Below are 11,396 nucleotides of genomic sequence, written 5' to 3'. Positions count from 1 at the left end.
TTTTAGAAGAGAGTAATTATTATACTTTTGAGTGTTAGCTCTTTTCTTTAATGTTTTTTAGGTATTTTGTAACTTAAATAGTTTTTATACATTGTACTACTTAGAAAATAAATGGCATAACATTCTATTTATAAGAAAATTTGAAACCCTATAAATAGAAAAATATCAATTTCTCCCTTAATAATATCACATATATTATTTTAGGATAATTTAAAAAATTTATTCAATCTAGTCCCTACTTGAGTTTTCTATCTAAAATTATAATTCCGTATGTAAATTGCACTCTAATCTTATATTTAAAACTTATTTACAATAAAATCACACATGATTAATCATTCCATTTTAATTTGTAACTAGTGGTTCTTATGTACATGAGTCATTAGATTTTCTAATAAATTGACCCAAATATAAATTACAATCCTAAATAAAATAGAATTAAATTAATATAATAAATTAATTTATTATCAATTGTTGCAACAATTGATTGATTTATATTTGAAGATTAAATACAATGTCTAACAACTTGTCATGATCCCCTAAACATTAAGAAAGTCATAAGTGATTTAACTCAACATTTCAATAATTAATTTCTTAGTGTAATTATTGTTCTTTCATTAATAATATTCTGATCTAGACATTATAACATGTAAAGTGTCTATTATGTCAAATAATATTTTTTCTAAACTCCATAGTCATTGATTATTTGAAAAAGATTTAAAACTCTTTTCAAATCTCATTTCACCTTGTATAAGGATTCACAATCAATACTATTTGAGAACAAATAAAATATTTTTTCTAATTCACTTAGGGTGATGAATAATCTCATGATTATTTAAATATCATCATATAGTTTATATTATATTCAATATCTATCCATTTATTACTCCCGATTAGGATAACATATAATAAGATCAAAACATAACAATTCTTATATAAAGATAATTTAATGATCTTAAGTTCAAGAATCACTTACACAATTGCCATGTGAGCTTTTCGATAAATACAAATGACCTCTTCATATAAAATTATCATGTAAGCTAGTTTAATGTACATATCATCTACCACCTATATATTAGTTCTAGGTATTCCTCATACTTTAAGTTACGAGAACAATTGGTTTATTCATATAAAAAATAACAAAATATATATTATTCTTAACAACTTTAATTAATACTAGTCTTAACATAACATTGATCATGAAAATTTTAGGAATAATGCTTTGATGCGATATAAATATTGTAATTATAACAACTTTATAATTTTATTTATAAATTTTTTTTTTCACATAAATTTATTTTTACTTAATTAAATATTAAATTATAAATCAAATATATGATAAATATTAAAAATAAAAAAACATAAATTAAATATATTTATATAAACATAGTTATTACAATATAATCAACTGATTAACTATATTATATATACATTAATATTTGAAAGATTGCTTTGGTTTTGTCCCGTGCAATGTTGATGAGCATATTCAAATAACATATGATTATAAGATAGATAAATTGAGATTAAGAAAATCCAATTCAATCCTATGCTACCTGAAAAAACAACTCACATAGACTTTCTCACAATCTAATTAATTTATTCTTTTAAAATTTAAATTTTTTACTAAAATAATATATATTTTAATATTTTAAAATTATTTTGGTATACTGATTTTAAAAATAATTTTTAAAAATTAAAAAAATTATTTTAATAAAAAATAACTCCACCCTACCACCAACTGCCTATAGGTGGTTTTAAACAAGTTTTCCATCCATTAATAATTCAAAATTCAGGCTTTTATTAAATAAAAAAGAGAATTACTAGGGTAATAATACAATAAATCGTAAGATATAAGATATAAAAAGAAAATGAGTGCTTTTTATTCTTTTATTTTATATATTTTTATCTGTGAATTTTTAATAAATTCACTTTATTCATCAACTCTATAGAATCTAATATTTCTATCTAGCATAAGTTATATGAAATTTCTATTCCTCAAGCAGGGCATTAAATAGAAACTGGCGTCTGAAAAGAACGACACTCACGCACCTCACTCCGACTTCAGTCTTGGAACGTGCCAATTTAATGGGCGCCGGGGCACTGGACTCCTGAGGTAACGAAAGAGGGGAGAACGTCGTTCCTTGACAAGTCGTTTGGAAAATGCATCATCAGCTTGGGTCTTGACATTTGACAAGGGCAAAAGTGTAAGGTTCAAGAAATATTAAAAAAATAACTTGAAATTACCATAACATCTCCTTAGAATCCCAAACGGAGATAGAAACCAGAAAAGTGAGAAGGGTACTATAGGTAATAAACAACCGAAGGAAACCAAACTACAGTGGTTTTTGTTCTTATATTATTAACCCCCCCCTCTGTCTCTCAATCATTGTTTCCTTATCTTTTTCCTCAATTAATCAAATTATTTTTTTCTTCGAACTCTATTTTATCCAAAAACACGACAAGGCTGCAGTCTTTCCGTCTAATATAATCGTACGGTCGCCGGAGACCCTAAAATCGGAGCTCCAAATTCATGGTGGTAGCGGGTCAACCAGGTCCTTTTGCTTAATTTTTGTTTTTCAATTAGCTTTTATGTTTTGATTTTAATGGATTGTTATGGGTTATCACTGCAGAGTATATGGGGAAAAGGAGGTGGTTTATTTTGGCGATTTTTGTATGTCTGTTTGCTTTCTCTTGTGGAAGAGGTAATTTTATGAATTAATACATTTATTTATTGCTCTCTTGTTTCTGTCAAGGGTAATTGCACAAGTTTTTAGGTCAAATTGTGTGATCAATTCATTTTTTTTAAAGATTTTTGGGCATGGAATATATATTAGTTGATTTTTTTTTTCTACTTGTTATTATGCAAATATACGAAAAGATTGAGGTTTATTGGAGTAGAAATTGTAAGGGGTTTTATTATTTGCTGCAGAACTTATGGCCGAGCATAAGCACGCAGATAATCATCTAACCGCTTACAATCACTCTCTTGCAACAATATTGGTTGAGTATGCCTCTGCGGTAATAACAAAAAACTCAAGACCAGTATGAACCGGAACGGGGCTTTTAAAGATTTATATGATTTGATGACTAAAAGAAGCTTTGTGGCTGCAGGTATATATGTCAGATTTGACACAACTTTTTACTTGGACATGCTCGAGGTGTTCTGGTTTGACTGCGGTACTCTCATTAGTTGTAACATTTTCAATTTCAATCAGGTTTTCATTCTTTCAAAATTGGACTGATACATCTTTGTGTGGAAACAGGGATTTGACATTATAGAGCTGCTTGTTGATGTTGAGCACTGCTTACAGGTGTGCATTTATTATGACTTGCATATATTGATTTAAGAGAATGAATCCTGATATCCTTTGCTTTATTCTGATATTATAACTCATAGGTTTGTTTTTTGTGGTGCTCTTTTGTCAAAAATTCTGATGCTATGATGACTGGATATAGTCATTTGTTGGAGTTGCGAAGGATCTTAATGCTATAGTCATCGCCTTTAGAGGAACTCAGGAACACAGGTTTGTCATATGGGTATATTATGTTGGTTCAATTATGCTTACCTTTTCAATGAACCCCGATTCTCAAATTAACTGTTATAGGGGATTGCTCGCAATTTCTGCAAGCCAGCTGTGTAGTCAACTGAGCTATGCAGACTCTCCAGAGGATATAAAACACAAATGTTAGATGGTGAAAATATGAAAATACTATTCTTATGTTGTGTAATGAACATTCAAAACAGTAATGCATGGCATGCTCACAACAGAACAAAATCACACACTTTTACAATATCAGCAGTCCTATACATGCAAAAGTTTTTGTAGTATCCAGAAAATTGATTGTTTAATGTTGTATTGAGTTCTTTGCACATGGAAAGTTTTGGTAGTTGATGCAAATTGGATGGTAAGAACCCTTGAACTCACACAAGAAAGAACATGATGCGAATTCCATGGATATAAAAATCCAGAAACCCATAACAAAGTAGATGAAAAACCCATAAAAACAAAAATCAAATTTGGATAGAAAACCTTGAGCCAAAAATAACTTTGTACATAAAAATCGAAAATAATATAAATTGAACTTGGACCTGTTGAATATAACAAATCAAAAACTCGAAGTATGCTAAGACGTCACAATGTTAGTTATACCTTAATAAGTAATCCTTTCAAATAATGCTCGACATGTTGACTTTTAATGTCCTTGAAAAACATGGAAAAGCTGCTGCTTTGAATCTTTAATCAACATGGAAGCTTTGACTTGGAAAAGCTGCTAACTTAGAATCCTTCATCAACATGGAAACTATGACAATTCCAAGTTGTCTTTGTTGAATATGTAAAAATTGTCGCCTGTCCAAAGATAAAAAGGAATCCTTGCCTTTTTGGAATTCTTAAATCAAAAGGAAAGATAATCATAAACTAATTAGAAAAATAATACAATTCTCGCACAATAGCTTTTGGTTTTTGTTGTAAGGCCTTTCTGAACTTTGATTGCTATGAAATTTTAATCCTATAGAAAAGTTCTCTTGAATCTTCTGGTAAAATGTTAGTCTAATCTAATGGTTGGATTGAAAGTTATGTTTGTTAACTTAAAACTGTAAAAAAAAAAAAAAACCAAAAAAAATAAAAGAGGCAGTTTTGATGCTTTTTTTTTTTTTTTAAATTAAAAATTTTATATAAAAAAAAAAAAAAGCTCAAAACTGCCTCTTTAATTTTCTTGGCTCTTGTCCTTGTAATTAGTCCAGTTAATACCCCTAATGAATCTTTTTATGGTGCTCGTTGGTTCTCATCAGTAGTGCATTTAAATCAATATGATTTGTGTGTATGTATTTCATAGGCCAAATATTGATGAAAGATGTAAAAGTGACAAGTATTGTTTTTGTAACTTAAGCTGCATGCCACCATAAGAACCTCCATGCTGAATTTGATGACTTATGTTTTGATTGTTTGGTCCTTGAGACAAGAATCCAACAAACAACTACAAGTCTTTGATGCTTGATTATCCTTGTTGCTTATGTGTGATGTGTGCTTGATTGGTATCGTGGTTCTTATTAGGGGCAAAATCTATTAAGTTCTTGATGCTCACAGATAGTGCAGAAAGAACTTGATGTGAATTTGATTCCATCTCTTTCTGAATTAGGTCTAAGTTGGTGAGGTCAGTTGTTGGAACTATTGTTGACTGGTTTTTGATGTGGTTTAATTGCATATTGACAGCATACAGAATTGGATTGAAGACTTATACTGGAAACAACTTGATATAAATTACCCGGGCATGCCTGATGCAATGGTGTGAATTTCAAGTCTCTCTGAATTTGTTGATTGGGTTTATGCGGGAGTTCATAATCCACTCCTTTTTCCTTTTCTTGGTTTCAGGTGCACCATGGGTTTTATTCTGCATATCACAATACAACAATTCGACCTGGAATTCTAAATGCAGTCGAAAGAGCAAAGAAGTATTATGGAGATCTTAATATCATCGTGACAGGACATTCAATGGGAGGAGCCATGGCAGCATTTTGCGGACTTGATTTGGTGGTAATTATGAGTGACCATTTCTTGAAACAAGCACATATCACACACAAACAAATTTTCATAGGTGTTGAATTGTGGATTTTCTAGTCACATTATTATAGTATTTTAAAACACAACAAGGGGTGTTCAAAAACCGGTTTGGTTTGCGCCCAAAAATCCATCTGAACCGGGTTTTTAATTTCTGAAAAAAATTACATGGACCGAATTGAAAATCAATTCAAACCAAATCGGATCGGTTTGGTTTGGGTTGGTTTTTTTGCTTTAAAAACTAGAAAATCCAATACCATCAAAGCCTTCAAACTTCCCAACATTTCCCTAATCTGCCTGAACTGTTCCATTTGAATCTCCAAATAGAAGGAAAGTTAATTAACCAAAATGAAGCAACGAAAAAATATTTATACCTGTCAAGTTTCAAGATTCAACAAATAGCACTAAAAATCCAGGGTTTGCAACAAAAAAAATCAATCAAATTAAGAACCCATTGGATCTTAAGAACCCATTGGATCATGTCACACATAAAAGCAAATAAAGTATAATCATTTAGCCATCAAGCTTGGATATAGAGAGAAGGCCACGCCATGCAAGAAGGACAATACACTGTGAAGCTACTATGTTCAGTCTAGTAGAATATAGAATGCCTTCCATACATCGATCATGGTTTCGTGTACAGGCTGTAGTGTAATGCCAAAGGTCCATGGCAGTGGGTCTGCTGGTGCTTGCACTAGCACTGAAATTGAAGAAAAGAGGAGCCAGTGAAGGATTATTTAATGAAGAAGCTGAGGACTGGAGTAACTTAAGAGACTTTCTTCAAGTGAATCAGAGGGTGGAAGGAAGATAGGCTAATAGGGAAAGTGATAGGGTAGAACTAGAGATAGGGCGGGGGGGTGGAGTGTGGCTACAGTAGTGATTTAGGGTTAGGTGAAAACTTTCTATTTATACTTTATTTTTTGACAGTTGGTTCAATTTCGGTTGAACTTGTTTACTTGGTTTTAGTTTTTTGAAACTGAAACCGGATTGGATCAAATGCTTTTTCTTATTTTTAAATTTTTTTTTTCTCAGTTTCTTTTCTCGGTTCGGTATTTGGTTTTTTTTTTCTTGATTGATCGATTTTTTAAAACGCCCCTGCAAACAATCATTATGGTAAAAGAAGTGAATCTTTTCTTTTTTTTTTGAAACTGCCTTGTCTATATCCTACTTCATATTTTACTCGTAACAGTTTTGACATAACTTATAACACCCATAGTATACACAACCATATTAACCGTGCAATGGATCTACCATTTAAAATAATGAATTTATCTAATTTAATAAAATTTCAGTAAAGTTTTCCTTGTACGGAGGTCCTATCTTAAAAAAATTGTTTCTGGTTAAAATCTGCAATACAATCCAAACTACATTTGGCTCATGCAACCAATACTCACAGGGAAATGACAATACAATCAAAAGTATTACGATGTCACCATATATTTACGGTTATCCATACATTAAGGTAGCCATTTATTTTAATATAGCGTGATATTATCTTAACTTAAAATATACACCATCAGAATTTACATATCAGAATTCATTATTGAGATCTACTTAAATAATAATATAACAGGAAGCGATGGTGTAAGCCGGATTGTGATGGTTGACAAAAGTACCAAAGTTGAATTATAGCTGAGAATATTATTAATGCATTTTATATTCTACATTTTGTGTGACTTTACTTCCATATTATTACTATTGTATTTTATTTGCAACGTTTGGTTGTTGATGCCTTTGAAATGGTATTGAATATGCATTTGTCTATCTCCAGGTTAATACTGAAGCCAAGAATGTTCAGGTTATGACATTTGGACAGCCTCGGGTTGGCAATGCAGCTTTTGCTTCTTACTACAGTCAACTTGTGCCAAACACAATCCGAGTCACAAATGAACATGATATTGTACCACATCTACCTCCATTCTATCGTTATTTCCCTCAAAAGACATACCATCACTTCCCAAGAGAGGTAACATTTGCTTTCTCAGGTGAATTATCGATGGATTTAGTATTAAGCTTGCAATGCAATGGATATATAGTCAAGGCATGTGAATTTTCTGATAATTCTATTTTTTAAAAGTCTGCACAGCTATAAATCAATCCATTGATGTTGATGCTTTGCTTGGACATGTTGGATCTTCTATTAAAATATGCACTTATGCAATTTAGCCTTCTGATAATTCAGCCTTGTCCTTGAATCGTGAGATTTTGGAATCGTGCGCCTGCACTAGGTTTCTTCAGCTTTTTAAAACAGTAATAACCTTTACAGCCGTAAAGAAAAGTTCTTTGGGAATCATGCGCATGCACTGGGTTTCTTCAGCTTTTTAAAACAGTAATAACCTTTCTCTTAATTGCAGGTTTGGCTGCATAACATTGGAGTGGGAAGTCTGGTTTATGAAGTGGAGAAGGTCTGTGATGGTTCTGGTGAAGACCCAAACTGTAGCAGGTGACCTTCCCCGCGTAAATGATATTTGAGATATGTAGAAATAACTACATAGTTAACACAGTTTAAGCGAGATTCTTCTCCCAAAACATTGCTACAACCTCTTCAGCATTGAATTTTTTGTGCAGGTCGGTGGCAGGGAACAGTATTGCAGATCATTTAGTTTATTTTGGTGTTGAGCTGATGTGTGAGACATGGAGATCTTGTGGAATCGTGATGGATTCTCTTGCCAAAGAGTACGGCAAAATGGATGTCAAAGGAAATATTGTTTTTTCCAGAGATTCTATTCTGAGAATGAAAACAGAGACAAACATGGGTGGAGATCGTATGTAGAATTCAGAATTTGGGTTCTCCTGCAAGGTGGCTGAGAGGCCACTTGTGAACTCTTCCCCATGTAGGTTTTTCTTGATTTTCTATTCTTAGCCCATCGTGTAGCTGATGACCACTGTCGAGGGGGGCGTTCTGTATATAGATTGATTTGTACATCTAAATCTTTTTTATTTATATTTTTTATTGGGGAAGTGTATTAACAAAAAATAAAATAAAAGGAACTCTACACAGCTTGGAAAGGGGGACACAACCCCGCTTAACCTAAATCAACAAAGAAGAAAGCAAGGGCATATTCTGGAGAGAGGCTCTCTTAAAACCCAAGTAAGAAACAAATAAATAAATAATGAAAATATTATCAGAAAATCCAAATATGAAGCAGTGCACAAAAGAATAACTTTAGAAACAATTAAATTGTTTGTATATTATTCAAGCTTTTATATTTTACTCGGTAGTACTTTTTTAAAAGAGAACGGATAACTATTTTTTTAATCCTTATCCAAAAAAAAAGAAAAAACTCAAAAAACTCTAGGATGTTTTTTTGAATGAAATGGAATTGCTTAGAAGATTCTAAACTTTTAAATGAATTGAAAATTAATGAATTGAAAATTAATTTATTAAATGAATTGAAAATTAATTTATTGAAGGATAATTGTCTTCGCAGTAATTTTTTGTTATCATGGTTTGGTGGAGGGCTTATTTTCAATAGAATTATTGTCTCTTTCAAGATAGATAACTATTATGTAATGTTACTTTTAAATTTGATTTTTAGCTTTTTCAAGTTTGTGTTAGCTACTTTTGTTATGGATTACATGATTGTATGATCATGAGTTTCATAACACCTAGACATAGAAGGTTGTTTCAATTATATATAATTGAATTAGACCATGTATTGAGATATTTTGATAAAATTTGAATCGAGTCTTTTGACTTAGTTTTTTGGCATAATATCAAGTTTTGCATCTTCTTTATAAGTGGTGGACTTATTCTTTAATTTTGTGATGCAAATCTTGTGATTACACAACTTATAACAAGATTGATAACAAATCTTGAAAAGCTAAAACAAGTCTAATAAAAATATGACATAATAAAAACATGCTCCATGCCATCAATACTATTGAAATAAAAAACCCAACTCTATAAATACCAATTTGTGAATAAGAAGTACAAAGAAGAACACCACAAAATCAGTTATATTTTAATAAGTTGAATTGCTTGTTTAAATAAAGAGAAAAATATTGCATTATGCAAAACACTAGTTTATTTAAAACATTATGATAAAGCTAAAAAAACCCAGGTACACTCTAATCATCCTATTGATAATAGATGTCATAATAGATGCAAGACATCGTAAACAATTTTGAAACAAATAATAATTTTTTTTTTAAATAAATCTTAAATTAACTAAGAAACTAATATAAATCTTACAAGTGAGCTCCTGGATCTTAATGCAAGCCTTTCTCGATATTGGATTCATTTAAACTTTTAACATGATATAAAACAAAACCTCTGGAAACGTCTAATAAAATTTTAGTTATATCTAACTGTTGAATAAAAAATCATACTTGTTAGTGTAAAAATATATAATAGAAAAAATCAACCCAAAAATCATTGTAAAAAAAGATTTTTGAACATTGAAGAAATCCTTGTCAAATTTGAAAACTATATTGTTATCGATTAAAGATCCTTGTAGAATTAGAAAAAACCTTAAAATTAGATTTTGAATATCCTTTCATTATCAATAAAGGAATCCTTTCCAAATGCCTTATCTCAGGGGAAAAAAAAATCCTTTCTAAATAGAAAGTTTACGAGTCAAAAGGCAACAAATATCAAAATCATATTGCATCTTCTGAATTGTATCATGATGCCTTATAGAACTACGATTAACTTGTAATTTTAACTTGATGTAGAAAAATATGTCTGAAAACTCTTGGTTAAATTTTAGCTCAATCCAATAATTGGATTGAGAGTTATGTTTGATAGTATAAAGTTGGATAATATGTATAATTACGCTAGAATTTGAATTTTATTATTCAACCATTTCTTGGATAGTATCATTCCATCTTTTTAAAGTGGTGAGTTTGTTATTTATTTATGTATCTTTTTGGTTTTGTACCTTAGAATAGTGAGCAAAAATTATCATTTGTATGATTGACGTGCACCTTTGTGATTTCCATACCTTTCTAATGTCAAATTGGTATAAGAGTTTTGGATTTACAACCATGGTTGTTCACGGGTGTCGTGTGCAAGAATTCAAGGGGGACATCTGTGCTCTTGAAATGGATTAAATGATAAGGTAAATCAAGCACCTCTAGGAGTGTCTTAAATGGTATAAGAATCATGACAATGATGATAAGAATAACTTTGAAATTGGTTCCTCTAACAATAATAAAGAGGATGTCAATCTTTTCCATCATAGCCACACCATAATACTAATGACAATTGTTCTTTTTAACATCAATGAAGAAGACATAGAAGACTAAGCTTATCAAGATTTTGACGTGAGAATTGATGCTTCTGAATTTGAGGGGAAAATGCAACCTAACAATTTCATTGATTGGCTTCAAACTACGGAGAGAATTTTTTATTTCAAAGAGTATCTTGATAGAAAAGTGAAGTTAATGGCTCTTAAACTTAGAAAATATACTTTCTTATAATGGGAGAATTTTAAAAATCAAAGGGCTCGTAATGGTAGAAGCAAGATCAAGTCTTAGGAGAACATGAAAAGGGATCTTGATAGGATTCTTAATTGAACACTATCGGTAAGAGACTTTTCTTAAGATCATAATTTGATGTAATCTGGATTGACCGTAGAAGAATATACAATGGAATTTGACTTACTCATGCTTAAGTGCGATATTGTTGAGCTTGAAGAGCAAACAATAGCCCAACACTTGGGTAGGTTAAGAGAGGAAATTTAATGTGGTTCGGTTGAGACCTTATCGGTTGCTTTAAATGTATTGTTCAGGACAATTTTTAATACCTTAGCTATCCTAATCCGAACAAACTAACAATTTGATATATGGTTTTTTCTTATGATGTTTAGGTTAAAAATCACATGATTAGGAATTCTA

At 30.8% G+C, this 11,396-nt stretch overlaps 1 protein-coding gene across 2 annotated transcripts; it reads left to right on the top strand.

Moving 5' to 3' along the window:
- Nucleotides 1-2,366: 2,366 nt before the first annotated feature.
- LOC105115710 (lipase) lies at nucleotides 2,367-8,516 on the top strand. 2 transcript variants are annotated; one of them, XM_011012685.1, is made up of 11 exons: nucleotides 2,367-2,549; nucleotides 2,628-2,699; nucleotides 2,927-3,015; nucleotides 3,109-3,174; nucleotides 3,261-3,308; nucleotides 3,454-3,521; nucleotides 5,211-5,283; nucleotides 5,370-5,531; nucleotides 7,327-7,521; nucleotides 7,910-7,998; nucleotides 8,124-8,516. In XM_011012685.1, exons 1-11 carry the CDS (start codon nucleotides 2,528-2,530, stop codon nucleotides 8,326-8,328), a joined length of 1,089 nt encoding a protein of 362 aa, XP_011010987.1. In that variant the 5' UTR covers nucleotides 2,367-2,527; the 3' UTR covers nucleotides 8,329-8,516. The 2 variants fall into 2 exon arrangements, with proteins under 2 accessions (XP_011010987.1, XP_011010989.1); XM_011012687.1 differs by lacking the exon at nucleotides 2,927-3,015.
- The last annotated feature ends 2,880 nt before the right edge of the window (nucleotides 8,517-11,396 follow it).

The sequence above is a fragment of the Populus euphratica genome, unplaced genomic scaffold (assembly GCF_000495115.2).
Source record: "Populus euphratica unplaced genomic scaffold, PopEup_1.0 scaffold752.1, whole genome shotgun sequence".
NCBI classification, from domain to species: Eukaryota; Viridiplantae; Streptophyta; class Magnoliopsida; order Malpighiales; family Salicaceae; genus Populus; species Populus euphratica.
Note: the sequence above shows the minus strand (reverse complement) of the source record. Positions and strands in the feature narration are given on the sequence as shown.

Coding starts and splice junctions, on each gene's coding strand:
- LOC105115710 (XM_011012685.1), top strand. CDS start 2,528: ATGGTGGTAGCGGGTCAACCAG. Junction 2,700..2,926: donor TGCTTTCTCTTGTGGAAGAG/GTAATTTTATGA, acceptor TATTTGCTGCAG/AACTTATGGCCGAGCATAAG. Junction 7,522..7,909: donor ACCATCACTTCCCAAGAGAG/GTAACATTTGCT, acceptor TCTTAATTGCAG/GTTTGGCTGCATAACATTGG.